Source organism: Chrysochloris asiatica, unplaced genomic scaffold (genome assembly GCF_000296735.1).
Source record: "Chrysochloris asiatica unplaced genomic scaffold, ChrAsi1.0 scaffold00037, whole genome shotgun sequence".
NCBI classification, from domain to species: Eukaryota; Metazoa; Chordata; class Mammalia; order Afrosoricida; family Chrysochloridae; genus Chrysochloris; species Chrysochloris asiatica.
In genome coordinates this window covers 22,612,516-22,628,624 of record NW_006408555.1, presented here as the reverse complement: position 1 = coordinate 22,628,624, position 16,109 = coordinate 22,612,516, and the positions used below count along the sequence as shown (strand labels likewise).

Here is a 16,109-nt window from a genome sequence, read left to right as displayed (position 1 = left end):
GTAGCTGGTGAGTCCGAATTGCTGACATTTTGGTTAGCAGTCATGCCAACCAGGGATTGTGCCACCGGGGCTCCTTGTCTTGCACATATTTGCTGTCAGTGTTTTCCTTGTTTGCTGTGTGCTTCTGACTCTGTTTCCTTGTGTTCCGCAGATGGTGACATGCCATGCCGTGCCAACATCTTGATCACAGAACTGTTTGACACAGAGCTGATCGGGGAGGGGGCATTGCCCTCCTATGAGCACGCCCACAGGCATCTCGTACAGGTAGTAAACTGAGGGCCTCCTTGGATCACTATTGTGATCCCATCTATTCCCACAGCTTCCGTTCTTGCACTTGTTCAACAAAAGACCTTCGGACCTATTGTACCTCTGCAGTCCCTCCATTCTGGGAGGCGTTGGTTCTCGGTCATGACTTTTGTGCCAAGTCTTAGGAGGTTAGAGTTGAAAGGCAAGACGCCGTCTTCATGTTCCAAGTCAGTTCAGTAGGTAGTCTTGAGTAGTAACTGTGTGTAAGGGGTTCTAGTGTCCAGGGAGTAATATGAGGGGCTTCAAAAAGTTTGTTGGAAATTCCATTATTTTTTAGTCTGTTTTCCCATAAACTTTTTGAAGCCCCCTTGTATAAGCCTCACAGTAGCCAGCAGAGGTGAAGATTTGAGGGACTGAATGGACAGGCAAACGGAAGCACCACAGACATTTAGGTTATGACTGGTAGAAGAGCTTAGGGGCCAGAAGGAGCTGAAAGCACAGGTGACTGGGGAGTAGAATTTACAAAGGTGTTGATGAGAGGGAAAGGTGTCGCAGGTAGGCGACCTGTTGGGTAGGCCAGTGAGCGCTACCTGGAGCTCTTGTGGACTAATGGTAGACAATGGGATAGAAGGTGGAAGACCTGGAATGCTAGGCCATTGCATGGGAAGTGGTGATGTAGCAGTTTTTTTGAAAAGGAAGAGACAAGCAGAAATGTTATTTCAGAGAACTGGGTCTGTCTGGGTTTTTTTTTTTTTGTAGCTATAAAACTGGAGGTGGAGACACAGGCTGATACCCACTGGGGCAGGGTGGGCTGCTCTGCGTCATCTATTAGCCCTGCCTGGTGAGCACCTTCCAGGTCAGGTACCTAGGACTGAAGAAGGGCTTTGTCCAAGGTGGTCTGGGGTTGGAGTCCACCCAAATCACAGTCAGCATATCTCTCTCCAGCCCTGCATGGTTTAGTGAGATGGCTCAATTGCTAAATTGTCAAGAGCCTTCCTGGTAATCAGCTGCAGTATTAATGTATTAATTAATTTCTCCACATTAGAACCACTAAAGACAAATCCCTGAAAGAGGGAATAAGCACACTGAGAATTGTTAGTTCTTCTCTAATTTATCCTATTTGAAAGGTCACAGGCAGCTTTCCTCCCCTTCCACTCACAGCTGGTGTACCCTGTGTACTCTCATCACCATCCCCACCTGGTGGTTGCTCTGGAAGATGAGGCTCTTCAGGCAAAGGAGACTGGCTCTCATCAAAGAGCCAGAAAGATGAATTGGGGTGATGTCACCTCCAGTGCACAGGACAGTGCCCCACAACAGGAGGACCTGGCCTAGTATGTCAGCAGTGCCCAGGAAACTTAAGAAGGTCCCCAGTCCTGGCATGGAGAGAGTGTTGAAGGCATGAATGAGTGGGCAGGAGGGACACTAGACAGGAACTTGACCTAAACCAAGTGAGAAGTGTGGTCTGCAACGTCAAGTGCTGCGAGGGCAAGTCAGCTGAACGTGGGCAGTTGTCCACTGGGCTTTGTAATAAGGTGGTGTTGGTATCTGGCAGGAGCCGCACAGAATGAACGCTCTTAGCCAGGGCCAGCATGACTGCTGAGTAATGAGGCTTGAACTTTGAACTCTGGCTTCCCATTAGTGTGGGAGGTTATCAGCATGGTGAAGTGTTTCAGTGTGTCAGGTAGCTAGGAACCTATCTGGTGTTTTCAGGCATTGTAGGTATAATATAAATTCTTTTTGAAATCTAGTTCTTTTTTTGTTCTTTCAGAGAGTGTAGGGCAGAAAGCGATCCGCTATCCTACTGGTGAAGCAGGTATTAGCTGTTACCACACCAACCTTGTTGTTAAGTGCCGTTGAGTTGGTTCCAACCCATAGCATCTCAGTATAGGGTTTCTGAGGAGCAGCTGGTGAGCTTGAACTGCTTGTGGTTCAAACAGACTTTGCAGTCCAGTGCATTAACCCACAGCACCACACCAGGACACCATCCTAATGTTGAAGAAACCATTTTTGTTTAAATTTTTTTAAAGTTTTTATTGTGAATTGAATGATAGTTTACATGGGAGAACATCGGTTTTACACTCATCCTATCATTTTTCTGTTTCATTGCAATGATTACTATCCTCTCCATGCATCATCATTCAGCAGTATTTTCTTCTGTTCCCTCTTTTTTTTTTTTTTAATTAATGTACACAAAGACATTCAGGAATATATAATAATTTAAACAACCAAAGGGCACATTCTGCATGTCTGCCTCCTGGCGGCCAGCACACAGCCTTTCTCTTCCCATGAGTCAGCTGCTCTCTCTCGTCCTGTCGCCTTCTCAGCCTCCATCTCTGGTGTCACTGCTTCTCTGGATAGGGTCCCACAGTCTGCTTGTGTTCCTCTCCCTTGATGGTCCTAGGGTCCTCTGTTCCTGAACTGTAAAATTAACTACTTCCCCGTTTTTGTTATAAAACTTCTACCTTTACAGTTGTGACAATCACATTTAGTCATCTTAATAATTACTGTTGATTCATAAGAATCTTATCCCCATCTCTTTTCACCAGACCCATCTAGACAAGATGAAAACCATTCAGAGGGGATTCTACCACCACCACCACCCCACACACTCTGATACTAAACTCCCTCTTGATAATTTATAAGCCAGTCACTTTGTGCCTTTATTGCCCACATATTTTAGGTTGCCAATGTCTTAAGTTGCCATCCGTATCAACCCTGTATATGGAGGGGATAGGATTTATACTTGATGTGACAACTCTTTCCCTCTCAGTAGGTATAGGTCAAGTTCCTCAAATTGTAGCAATTTACCCTTGTTTCTTTTATCAAAAATTTTTTATCTTCCTCTAGTAGAGTTCTTGATTGATTTTTTTTTTTTTTTTAACTGTGGGTATTACTATGGGTCATAGTAATACCTGCATTTATTTATTTTTATTTTCTTTTTTTAATATAAATTTAGGAAAATTGTGAGGCAGTGCCTCACAGAGCAACCGTCTATGCCCAGCTGGTAGAGTCCAAAAGGATGTGGTCGTGGAACAAGCTGTTTCCCATCCATGTTCGGACTGGCCTCCAGGACCACATCATCGTCCCTCCTTTGGAGTTGGAGAGGTGTCCTGGTGCACCCTCCGTCTATGACATTCAGCTGAACCAGGTGTCACCTGCAGACTTCATCACACTCAGCGACGTACTCCCTATGTTTAGGTACCAATGAGCCACTCGGGTGATGACACTGTGAGATATTTGATGGCATTTGGGTCTGGACCTCCTTTTGGGATAAGAAGGGATCCTAGCTGGTATCACCGGGCACCAGCAGGCTGGAGTCTAATTATCATCGTTGGTGTTTTAACAGCTTAAAAATGGAACGTGTGTGGTTGAAATATGCTTACATTTCTGAATATCCTTCCACAGTGTGGACTTCAGTAAGCAAGTCAGTAGCTCTGCAGCCTGCCATAGTCAGCAGTTTGTACCTTTGGCATCTGGCCGAGCTCAAGTGGTTCTCTCCTGGTGGGACATTGAAATGGACCCTGAGGGGAAGATCAAGTGCACCATGGCACCCTTCTGGGCACACTCAGATCCAGAGGGGCTCCAGGTAAGATGCTGGAGCTGAGCACGTTTCACATAAATCAAGAAACTGGTAATCTGCCTTTGGTTATGGGAACGTAGTGAGTTGATTCTCGGATTCACAAGAATTCAGAGACAGAAAGGACTATCAGAATCAAAAGCAAAACGTTAAAAAACAGCTAAGGTTGGTCGTAGTGAAGTGGACATCTGTCTGGGTTGTGGTAATGGAGCTGCTGTGGAGTGCTGTTTGTTCCCTCCTGGCCCAGTTCCTCTGATAGCTCTCGCCCCGCTTCCCCAGAGTGCCCCAGCAGAGCAGGTCTTCATCAGCTCGTAGGAGACAGCGCATAGAACTCGGAAATGCAGAGCGAGAACTACAGATTGCTGTAAATGTGGCAGGCTGTGTGTAGCCTTCCCCATACTAAAGAGTGTTGTAGTGTAGTGTTAGTAGTCTGTCGGCTGACTTCAAGGCCAGCAGTTCAAAACTACCAGCCATTCTGCGGGAGAAAGATGAGGCTTTCTGCTCCCATAAAGATTTACCACCTAGGGTTGCTATGAGTCAGACCCGACTCCATGGCACATCACCACCACCACCAACACCTAGCATTATAAATGATGTTGCAATTCAGATTTTTTCATTCTTTAAAAACTCCATTTAATTCAAAAGAATAAACAAAACTTACCTCAATTTTTATTTGGGAAAATTTTAATTCCACAGAACTACTGAAAAGGAAAGGAGCTCTTGGTAGCGTAGTGGTTACGAATTGGGCTGTGAACCTTAAGGTCAGCAGTTCGAAACTTCCAGCTGTTCCGCAGAAGACAGATGAGGCGTTCTGCTCCCATAAAGATTTACAGCCTTGGAAACCCTTTACAGGGTCGCTATGAGTCAGAACCGATTCCACGGCACCTCAGCACCACCACCGCTGAAAATGAACATTGATGTGTTGTTTACATAAATTGATCAGTTAACACTTTGCCACATTTGCTTTTCTTTCTCCCTTCCTCTGTCTTTCCCACCTCCTACCCCCATTTCTCCACAGACACACTGCATGCATCCTTCAGGGCAGTGGGTTTAAATGTTTGTTTAAAGCTGGGGCTTTCTCTTTTCAGAGGAAACATTAAACAGAGCCCAGCAGGTAGCAGGTAGAGAAGCAGAGTGGGGCCGGAGTACCTGTACTACTGCCCCCTTCTTGGTGCCACTTGAAGACTAGGCACTTGGTGTCTTCTTCCAGCTGGCAGTCCTGGCGCATTTTCTGCCACTGACCTCTGTAACTCTAGGGTTTTCCTCGTCAACTCTTCAGCCGCAGGGACCAGTTATAGTCTCCACCAGTGGTCTATGGAAACGAATTGTAATGGGTTTTGGCCCCTTCCTGGGTGGGCAGCATGGTGACAGCCGATTCTGTTCCCCTTTCAGTGGCGGGACCACTGGATGCAGTGCGTGTACTTCCTGTCCCGAGAGGAGCCTGTGGCACAGGACTCGGCCATCTGCCTGGTGGCCCACCACGACGACTATTGTGTGTGGTTCAGCCTGCAGAGGTCCAGGTACGCATGGAGCATCACAGGTGGAAGGTTGGGCCTTGGTGACTGTCATGTATGTAAAGTCCCCATGTCCAGGCCCTGCATGGATGCCTATGGATGGTTTTGTAACAGCACAATCAAACAAGGACAGGGGTTGGAACTAGATGCGCCAGTGCCTGGCTGTGTGTTATCCAAAGACCACCTCTGCTTTCTGGAGAAGCCCACTAACCTCTACTGTTGACCAAGAGCCAGTCCCAGGACTTGTATCCTTGCTGGACCTTGGGGTCCCTGGGCACCTACCCCTAGGCCCTCCTGTGTCTGGTAGGTCATGTTCTTCACCTGTGATGGTTGTGTTCCTCTCTTGGCCTAGTGGCGAAAACGACAGGGCTGACCTCTGTCAAGTGCGCCCCATCTGCGACTGTCAGGCTCACCTGCTCTGGAACCGGCCTCGGTTTGGGGAGATCAACGATCAAGACAGAACAGATCAGTATGTCCAGGCCTTGAAGATGGTACGTGTCCAGCCCCGAGGTGACTTGTGGGCAAGGAAGAATTTAGCTTGGGAGCTCACTGCTCTGTGGTTGGCTGATTTTGTTTATATGCTCCCTTGTCTGTGAGTGGCTTCAGCTGGGCTCTCGAGTACTTGCTTCTGGACTCTAAGGGGTTTGTTCGTGGCTCTCCTCCCCAAGTGCCTGTTCTTGTCTGGCTGGATGCTTCTGCCTTTGTGTCACCCCTATTCATGTGGCCGTCAATGTGGGTTCAGCTGCCCCTCTCCTTTTATCTGCCACCCCTTTAAAAAATTTCCTAAACTGAAAATGGTCGTGTAAATCTGCCACCTCTAGTTGGGTCCCCAGAGCAGGGATCTGTTCACTTGGGGACCACAGATGTCTTTTGGAATTGTGTCTAGAGTTTTGTGTGTCTCTGTACAGGCCTGCATTTTTCAGGAAGACTCCAAGCTGTCATCCTAGTCTGTTGGGGCCAGTGACCCGTAGCGTCCTGCCTGACTTTAGAAAGTCAGATGATACCACATGATTCTTGAGTGACAGGCCCCATTCCTGTAACCAGGCAGGGAAGAGATCTGTCATCGTGACCTGGGTGGTGGCTGCGCTTGCACGTGGGACAGGCCTTCAGCAGGGCCTCCCAGGACAAATTGACGGTCTTTTCGTGATAGTTGCGGCTGGATAGTGAGAAGGAGGGGTGTGAGGTGGGTGGGCTTGAGGGGTGAGGGTGAAGGTGACTGTGTGGACTGAAGGTAACATCACAGGTAGGGGACAAGAGGGTCCAATCTGTGCTGAGGGGTTCTAGAAAGGGAGAGAGAGAGAGCCAGTGCATTGGTGGGGTCAGGGCAATGCTGGGAGGTGTTTTATTTTCCAACAAGGATTCCTTGACAAACTGCTGAACACCTTGATGTCGTGAGAAAAGGCTGTGCTAAGGTGGTTCTTGTCCTGCAGGTGCTGAAGCCGGACAGTGTCTGTCTCTGCGTCAGCGATGGCAGCCTGCTCCCTGTGCTGGCCCTGCACCTGGGGGCAGAGCAGGTATGGGATCAGCCCCTGAGGTGGTCTGGGACTGGGGCTCCACCTTCCAAGCTTTCGCTGCAAACAGCTGTGTGTGGGGCAGCCTGCGTCATCAGGGGCCTGGGGTATCTGTGGCTTCCCATGCTTGCTACTGTTACTGTTACTGCCACAGCCGCCGCCCAGGTTTCGGGTTGGTGCAGAAAGTAGGTGCTCTCCTAGGGAGGTGATGGGCACAGGTGGAAATGAATTTTGCTGCCTTTAAGAATTTTTCTTTCTCTGTTAAGTGAATTCCTTACACTGATAGTTTGCTGTCCAATTCAGGTGTTTACAGTCGAGAGTTCAGCAGCTTCTCATCAACTGATGAAGAAAGTAAGTGCTTACGTTGTTGTTGAAGGGGTGCGGCACCTGTGAGGTTTCTGCCTGAGTCTGGGGTTGCTCATTTCGAAGCAGTGTCGGTACAGAGGGGAACAGGAGGAAGGAGCAGCTGCGTTGAGAGCTGGCCAGAAAGCTAGCCTAGGCAGTCCCTGAAAGAGAAGCAAATGCTCAGACTCCGCATGTCTTTTGTGATTGAAGAAGTTTTGACGTCTCTCCTCACTTCACATACAGCTAAGGAAAATGACATCTTCGCTGTGAGAAAACGGAATTCATGGCTTCTTTCTGGGACACAAGTTCTTAGGAAAAGAGAGCTGCTGGCCTGGCTTGACGGCCTGGTTCTGTAATGCTTTCTCCCTGTTTTTCTCACTTGACCTGGCCAGTGGTTGGTGTGGTTTCCATTCTGAAGGAACTGCAAGCCCATCTTGAAGTCTTGCATGTGTGCCTACAGGAGCAACATCTGCTGTTAACAGTGTTTTGCTCCTGGTCTTTCCATTGCTCTCAGGATTCCCTCTAGGGGAGAATTTTCACAAAGCAGAGGAAAGTAGGCCCCAAAATGATTCACCAGAAAACGCCACATGTGGTGATTTTTCTGAATGAAAATAATATTTAATAAAAAGACAGTAAGCTTTTTGTTTTTTGTTTTTTTTCGAAGATTTTCAAGGCTAACAACTTAGAAGAGAAAATAAATGTAATAGAGAAACGACCTGAGTTGTTAACACCTGAAGACTTGGAGGATAAAAAGGTGAGTAGCAGGCACTGTGTATTTGCCCTGGGTGCTGCTCAGGATAGACAGACAGACAGCTTTGAAGTAGCCCCAGCTTCTCCTCATGGTGACTTACCAGCTTGACTGATGAGTCAAGGGTGTGTGGGAGCTGGTGGAACTGCCCAGTGAGCATTCCCTGTATTAGTTCCCAGAACTCTCTGCTCTATCCTCCAGGACAAGCGCAGCAGTGCTAATCCTCTCTCCTCAGCTTCATCTTCCCATCTTGTCTTCCAGCATGGGTGGTCTCCTAGTCACCAGTGTGGGCTTCTCCACAGGGCTCAGAACTCCTCTCCCTCCTCAAAACACTTTTCTTCTGAGGTTCTTCAGAGAGAGCATTCTCTAGGTGGTGGTCTTCTCTGACCTTTTTGGGTGCTCTTCTTGGTCGTCTTCATGGCTTGCTCTTCCATCTTGCAATTTTTCGATTACTTTCCCACGGTGTTCTGTCCTTGGCTGCCTCTCTTCTTCCTCTGTATTTTGTCCCAAACTTGCATTGATGGCCACCAAACCTGTCTTCAATGTAAGAGACCTTGTCACCTTTTTGGATTTAATTCTTAGATCTGGTTGCTGACTGGACTTTTCCAAAGCAGAGTGTATCCTCTTTCCTGCCAACCTTTTTTGTGTTTTTTAAAGCAACAGATTTATAGAAGTAAAATTGACGTACCATGAAATTAACGTATTGCAAGTGTACAGTGATACTTAAAAAGAGTCATGCAACCATCATCACCCAGTCTAGTTTTGGAACATTGCTAATACTCCCACACTTCCCTGGAGTTACTGGCTCCAGGCAGCTACTCACCTGCCGTCTTTTACTGAGCATAATGTTTTTGATGTTCATCCATGCATAGTGTTTTGTTCTTTTTTATGCTGAGTAGCAGTCATTGTATGGATATACCACATGTGTTGGACCATTCATTAGTTGATATACGTTACCTTGTTTAGATGCTGCTCTGATCATCGTTGTACAAGTAGCCCTTTGTTGTTTCCTTACAATCAAACCCATACTATCATGTCGATTCCCTCTCAGCAGCCCTATAGGACGGACAGAAGCAGGCAGACTCCTCTTTTCTCCCATGGAATGGCTGGCACGTTCGAATCATCAACTTTATGGTTAGCAGCCCAATGCCTAATTCATCACACCACCAGGATGTCTTTCTTTCCTTAAAGAGTTGTATAAAACATTTAAATACAGTCAGCCATGTATGTAGCACCAAAGTCAAAATTCTAAAACACTGCTGATGTAGAGGCCTTTGTCCTCCCTGGATAAAGAATTTTTTTATGGTTTATTCTTTCATTGTTCTTTTATTTTATAATTATGTTCAAATACACGTAACATAAAATGCATTACTATTGATATTTAGTACTTAAAATATGTGCAACCACCACTGTGATCAAATTCCAGAACATTTTCATCATCCAGAAGAAAACTACATGCCCACTAGTCTGTATCTCAGTTTTGTTTATCTTGTTATTGACTTGAACGGGTTCTTTACATATTCTGGATATAAGGGTTGTTTTTTTTTTAATTGAATCTGTCCCTTTTTGTTTTTTGTTTTCCTGATGATATCTTTTGAAGCATAAAAATTTCCCATTTTAATTGAGTTCAGTTTACTGTTTTGTTTTTTTTTTTTTTTTAAATTTACTTTATGGACTCATGCCTTTGACATTGTATGTGAAAACTCTTTGCCTAGACCCAAATCCATTTTCTCTTTTTATTTTTTCTAGAAATTTTATAGTTAGTTAGGTCTACAATCTATTTTAAGGGGACCTGGTGGCACAGTGGCTAAGCACTTGGCTGCTAACCAGAAGGTTGGTGTTTTGAACCTACCAGCAGCTCTGTGGGAGAAAGATGTGGCAGTCTGCTTCCATGAAGATTATAGCCTTGAAAAGCCCTTGGGCACTTTGACTCTGTCCTATAGGTTGGCTCTGAGTTGGAATCGACTGGATGGCAACTGGTTTTTTGTTTTGTTTTTAAGTAGTCCATTTTGAGTTAGTTTTTGGATACAATGTGAGGAAAGCGTACAGTTTCATTCTTTGTTAGGCAATTGTCTAGTGTTCACAACACCTTTCATTGAAAGGTATCCTGGTGTGGTGCTGTAGGATAAGCGCTGGACTGCTAACTGCAAAGTCAGCTGTTCAAACCCTAACCACGTCTTTGAAACCCTATACAAAGTCGACATGAGTTGGAAACAACTCAATAGCAGTTAACAGCAACCATAATTCGTTGAAAAAGACTCCCCTGGCTCCAGCGAGAAACTCTGATGGCAGCTTTGATGAGGAAGCCTAGGGCCCCATCCTGTCTGATGCTCTTACCTCTAGGGTGCCCCTGTGCACGCCTGCCCAGCTTCCATCTGTCAAGCCCTTGTTTTACTCAGTGAGAACAGCTGCCATCCTTCCTGTTCCTCTTCAGAGGTGGAGGTAGTCCTGTGCGCTTGTTTGCTTGGATGACCTGTCACAACCCCGTGGAACTGTAGCCTGCTTCTTGCTCTGCCCACCAGGTCTCCCTCTTGCTGGGAGAGCCATTCTTCACCACGAGCCTGCTGCCATGGCATAACTTGTACTTCTGGTACGTCCGGACTGCCGTGGACCAGTACTTGGCACCCGGTGCCGTGGTGATGCCTCAGGCCGCCTCACTGCATGCCGTGGTTGTGGAGTTCAAGGTAGGCCACCCGAGGGACCTCATCTTTGTGAATGTATGGGTGCAGACTGGCAGCCTGTAGGGGTGTGGGTCTTTGCACTCCCATGGCAGCATGGTGTGGGTCAGCTGTAAGCTACTTGCCTGGTTAAAACACTGCCATTTGACATACAAACTGCAAATGACTGTGTGCTGTCATTTCACAGTGGTGGCTTATCAGAATAATTAAACCATGTAAATGAAAAGTTTCAGGGGCCCCTGCTGTGCTGCCAACTCTGTTCTCATTAACAGCTGAGGCGCCAGTTGTTAAAAGCATTTTGAGGCGGGACAGTCAGCGTCTTTGTGTTTAAAAAAAAAAATTGAAAAGCTTCATGTTCATTTTTCTCATCAAAGCAGAACCGCAGTCACAAAGCCTTTTCGGGAAATGCCTTATTTATGAAAAGGATTTGGAAATTATTTTAACCTGAAGTACAGACTGAGTCTCATTTGCCATTTCTTTGGTTAAGAAAGGCTATGTTCATGAGTGGTTAGTGGCTTCTTCACTTACATTCTGGACATTTCTGTGATCATGATTTGCTGAATAGACGTCTACATAAATTCTGGTCTTCATGGTCACAGAGGGCACTGAGAGGGTGGTGCTGGCTCCCAGCAGGCATCCCAGCAGGCAGTAGTGCAGCCTGGGAAGCTGAACTTTTGGTTACCTCCTTGGAGAACCTTTTTCTCTCTCCCTCATCCTGGTGCTCTGGGGAACCGTTTTATAAATTTCCTCTCCAAGAAATGCTTTGGAGGAGTAGGAGGCTTTGGAGCCCACTCACAGGAGAGGACCGGGGTCATGGCAACATTTGCAGAGTCCTCTGTCATCTGCTTTGGGAAGCATCTCAGCCTTGGACATGCCTGTTCATGCAGACATGCCTCAGTAGTAGGGCTGGGGCCACCGCAGTGATGTCACGCTCTCGTGGCCACACTTCCCTGGCCTGGGTGGGCTGGACGTCTGTTCGCTGTGCCCAGGTCCTGTGTTGGATGTTGACGATGCTGTGCCTTCCCCACAGGACCTGTGGCGGATCCGCAGCCCCTGTGGCGACTGTGAAGGCTTTGATGTGCACATCATGGATGACATGATCAAGGTAGGTGGGGCTGCCGTTTACCTACTACCCATGGTCACAGGTCTCTGACAGACAGACATCTAGCTGCCCTCAAGGGACTGGGGCAGGCATTTTAGGCCATGTGCCAGGAGCTTTCTGTTGAGAGATTGGAAACATTTCACTGGGTGCCCTGGCTGTGTAAGCTGAGAACTGTTTCTTTTAGTGGGGTGTCCACCCCTGCATTATGGAGAGGCCCAGAGGTCACCACAGCCCTGGAGCCAACCTGCAAGTCATTTCTGTTGGGCCAGTCTTTCTAGAAGGCAGTGTGGTGTCATTTTGGGCGACCATTTTCACTAGGGAACTCTGTTTCGGGGAAGGGTGTGGGACAGGGATGGTCACTGTGGGGTCATGGGTATAGCCAATGTTGACAGCACTTCAGTATCAAAAGCAGAGGTTGAGCAGCCACTGGGACCTGCATTTCCCCAGGACTCAGCAGTCCTGAAGTGCACCCATGGCTTTTACCCTGTGAATGGAAGCAAAGTGAATCAGGCACAGCACATTTTTATGTATTAAGGCTTTGTGCAAAAGGCGTAGAAGAGTAGACACCAGTGTGAAGTCTGTGATTTGCAAGTGCCTTCCTGTGTGTTTCCTTACTTTACTTATCTTTTTGTCCCCAGTTCTCTAGAGTTTATGGGGTTGCTTCTATAAACACTTGTAAAGAAATCCAGTAATGGTTCTGTTTGTATTTTATCTGCTCCTTCTTAGGATGACTAGCCAGCTGTCTCTACTTGTAAAAGGCCTCTTCTCCTTTGTGTAGAGACCCTCATGCCCGCCCCCAGGCTTCTCCTGGACCCTTCCCACTTTCCCACTCCCATCACCCTTTGCTCCTGTCCTGCCATGTTCCTTGTTTATTGCTGGTATGATTTTGGTGTCTGCATCTCTCCTGAGTGAAGACCAAGGAGCTAGGCGCTGTGGTGTCTCCATGAAGATGTGCTCAAGCACTCTGACATTTGTGCTCCCAGAATCCACCTTGCCCCACCGGGTCTATTGTCACTCATACCTATTCACCCAAATGCTGGGACAAGGCAGCCATCCTGGCAAAGCCTTCCTCACTTTCACTTATAGTTGGTCCTCTTCATTGAGCCTCAAGTTCTCACAGTATTGGGTGATCCATAGGTGACCAGCTGCTCTCACCCATATAGACATTTGGGTCTCAGAATAAGTCAATGGGTAGGCGTTGCTGCCCATTTGTAAAAGGGGCGAATGAAGCTACAGGAGGCCAAGTGACTCACAAAGGACTTAGTTAATGTGTGTGCAGTAGCAGAAAGGGAAGAACTGGTGCTTCCAGGAGACCCGAGTCTTCCTGAGGGGCTCCCTGTGGAGCAGAGAGGTGCCACTGACATCTTCTGGAGAGAGGACAGGAGCTGCAGACCCCAGACCCTCCTTTCTCCTCAGCGGGCACTGGACTTCAGGGAGAGCCGGGAAGCTGAGCCCCATCCGCTCTGGGAGTACCCCTGCCGTGGCCTCTCCGAACCCCAGCAGATCCTGACTTTTGACTTTCAGCAGCCAGTGCCCCAGCAGCCTGTCCGGGCTAAGGGCTCCATGGAGCTGAGGAGGTGAGTGTGGACCTGGAGGTCAGGCTGGGGTGGGGTGTGGCTGGCCTGCTGACACTGGTTTGGGTCCCCTGCAGGTAACGCCGGGGAGGGAGTGGTTAGAGTGGGCTTTGCTGTCACCACCACATCTGAGACTCACTCTGAGCTCTGTGGTGGGTGGGCCACACAGCTCCAGAGAACTGGCATTTCATTACCATGGTTTCCTATTGGCCTAGGTTCCTGAACTCTCTTGGGAATACAGCAGGTTAGAAATTGGGGAGGGCTGCTTGCTGTGATGCAGTTGGTCCATCAGCTCCTCTCCAGGAGGAGCCCTCTTTCAGGGACCCTGGGGCACGTGCCTCCTTGAACCTCCAACCATGCTTTCTGGAAGGCTCTTTCCAGCTGAGACGTGCTGCATGTCAGACTGAGGGAGCGGTTCTTCTTGCAGCTGCTGGCCTGCTTGGTGGTCACTCGGTTTGGTCAGGCTGCAAGAAGTGAGGGGCCTGTAAGTTTTTGGCAGAGGGCACAGCCCGCAGCCCCCTCCACTTTTGCTCAGGTTTTTCCATGTGGCCTGTAGTCCTGGGTGGTGGTAGACTAACAGTGGAGCAGACCAGGGCTGCCTTGGAAGTCAGGGCCATGCCACATGGCTGTGTGTGATGGTCTTCCCATCCATTCCAGGCCTGGCAGGAGCCATGGGGCTGTGCTGTGGATGGACTACCACCTGACCCCAGACAGCACTGTCAGCACCGGCCTCTTGAGACTCACGGGAGAAGAGGTATTGCTGTGTGCGTGGGGCCCCAAGTTTGTGGTGTACCCTAGGAGCAGGTTCTGCCCAGGGAAAAATGGTCCTGCTCTCTGGGCTTTGGTATTTCTGGAAGATGCTCTTCAGGCCAGGTGATAACTTACGAAGTTTTTCCTGAACTACTTCCTGCTGTGCACTGTCTGGGCTAGAGGTCAACCAGGAGGGGGCTTGGGACAGGAAGGGGCCCTGTCTACCTAGCATCTGCTCCTCCCACAGGGGGATTGTTGCTGGAACCCCCATTGCAAGCAGGCCGTATACTTCTTCAGCACCACCCTGGACCCCAGAGTGCCACTGGGCGGCCTGCAGACCGTGGTTACCTATGCTGTGGAGTTTAATCCCCACAGTGGAGACATCACTATGGACTTCAGACTCTCAGGTGCCCTGTATGATGAATGCTGACCCTCAGTGGTTAGGAATAAAGTGGCCGAGGGTTCTGGGCTCTGACTAGATTTTTTATTTCTGGGAGGTAAACTGAAGGTGCTTCTCCTTTTCCAGATCTGCTCAAGCCTCAGGATTCAGAGGCCACTTCTGTATTTGCCTTTTTGCCTTGTGCTTCCTGGCTTCAGGTGCATATTGCAAGGCCTGGTGCTTGTTGGATTAGTGGGAGCCCATCATGGGATAGGGAGTGTCAGACAAAGAGCTTTTGCCTCTGGTTTGGGACTGCTCAGGAAGCTCTGAAGGCAGCACTGTCTCCTTGCCATGGAAGAGACTAGAAGGACAGGAGGCTGTGGGGTAGAGCAAGTTAGGGTGCCCATTCTGTGTTCTGCTGGGCAGTGCCAGAGGGGGTTGTGGTGTGGATGGACGGGATACGATATAGAAAAGCTATCTGGGAATCGCCAGCTCCCTGCCCATCTGGTTGTGGCTGGGAGGGGCTTCTGGAGAGGAAATGGGGGCCTAGAGCCTGTAGTGTTTTGTTGAGAAGACAGATGTGAGACTTTCCACCCCCCAGTGACCTCACTGGGAATCAGGTAGTCTGCTGAGACCAGTAGTCAAGGAGACCAACCACCAGGAAAAGGAGCCAGGAAGTGGTCCCAAGTCCCCCCTCCATTTACTTTTCCTGTGACATGGACAACCCTGAAGAGCCACCTCAGTGTCAGCCCTGCTTCCTGGGACAAGATGAGAGGGTGAGGTGACAGTCCTCAAACACCCAAGGTACTCCTTTGTGGTTTGTCTCGGGACAGGCATGACCATTAATCCCAGCAACTTGTGCAGCCCCTACTGGGTTGGAGTCACAGCAGGCTCCAGCCCCGCATGTCGCTCAAATAACTGGAGACGTCAGCCTCGAGCCTCACAGTTTTATTTTTTCCTTGAAGTTATATCCATCCTTCCTTTCAGCACCAATAAAGGAAAAAAACCCTCTTTTCAAAATATTTTATCAGATGTAAAGATTTTCTTCTAGGGAAGAATCGTCTGGATATATATATATTTTGCTAATGTGTTTACCAAAACCTTAGGTGTGCTTACCATATAAAAACCCTTATGTCCCACGTGGATAGAATACAGAAAAAAATACGGAAATTAAAAAAGTTTTTTTTTTTTTTTTTTTAAAACAGTATCTCTAAATCTTAGCAAGTTAATACAATAGTTAAAAAGCATCAAGATTAATATTCATACTCAAAACCCAAAGTGGTATGGACAAATGAAAATGGGCGGCCTCGGGGCTACTTTCGAGGCTGGGCAGGTGAGGAGCCTGGGTGGTGGGGTTTGGGGTGCACTGGGCCTGCCTCCTCCCAGCCTAGATGGCACGGAATCTGAGATTCTGGAAATGTTTTTTCTTTCTCTTTTGAAAACCAAAACGGAAGAGCCTGGTGTGTGCGCACAAGCCCCAGGATCCAGGGGCGCGCGGAACTGTGTGGCTGGCGACCTTGGCCTCCAGCAGGCTGTGCTACAGGCGTGAGGAGAGCTGGGAGGCAGGTGCTCTGCTCTGGACGCCAGGGGCTGGCTTGGCAGAGATGACCTATGTTACCGTGACCGAGGCACAGGAAGGTATGATACTTGCCTAAGGCCACCCTGGATTAGGAGGGAGAGAAGCA

At 48.3% G+C, this 16,109-nt stretch overlaps 1 protein-coding gene across 1 annotated transcript in view; it reads left to right on the top strand.

Moving 5' to 3' along the window:
• Nucleotides 1-14,475, top strand: part of PRMT7 (protein arginine methyltransferase 7) — a 33,330-nt gene extending 18,855 nt beyond the window's left edge. Inside the window, exons 5-17 of the mRNA XM_006860328.1 lie at nucleotides 152-264; nucleotides 3,203-3,444; nucleotides 3,652-3,832; nucleotides 5,216-5,343; nucleotides 5,690-5,828; nucleotides 6,768-6,851; nucleotides 7,152-7,199; nucleotides 7,858-7,947; nucleotides 10,464-10,625; nucleotides 11,650-11,724; nucleotides 13,138-13,298; nucleotides 13,953-14,049; nucleotides 14,293-14,475. Coding sequence (XP_006860390.1) covers nucleotides 152-264; nucleotides 3,203-3,444; nucleotides 3,652-3,832; nucleotides 5,216-5,343; nucleotides 5,690-5,828; nucleotides 6,768-6,851; nucleotides 7,152-7,199; nucleotides 7,858-7,947; nucleotides 10,464-10,625; nucleotides 11,650-11,724; nucleotides 13,138-13,298; nucleotides 13,953-14,049; nucleotides 14,293-14,475 — 1,703 coding nt within the window. The remainder of the gene's footprint in view (nucleotides 1-151; nucleotides 265-3,202; nucleotides 3,445-3,651; nucleotides 3,833-5,215; nucleotides 5,344-5,689; nucleotides 5,829-6,767; nucleotides 6,852-7,151; nucleotides 7,200-7,857; nucleotides 7,948-10,463; nucleotides 10,626-11,649; nucleotides 11,725-13,137; nucleotides 13,299-13,952; nucleotides 14,050-14,292) is intronic.
• Nucleotides 14,476-16,109: the final 1,634 nt, after the last annotated feature.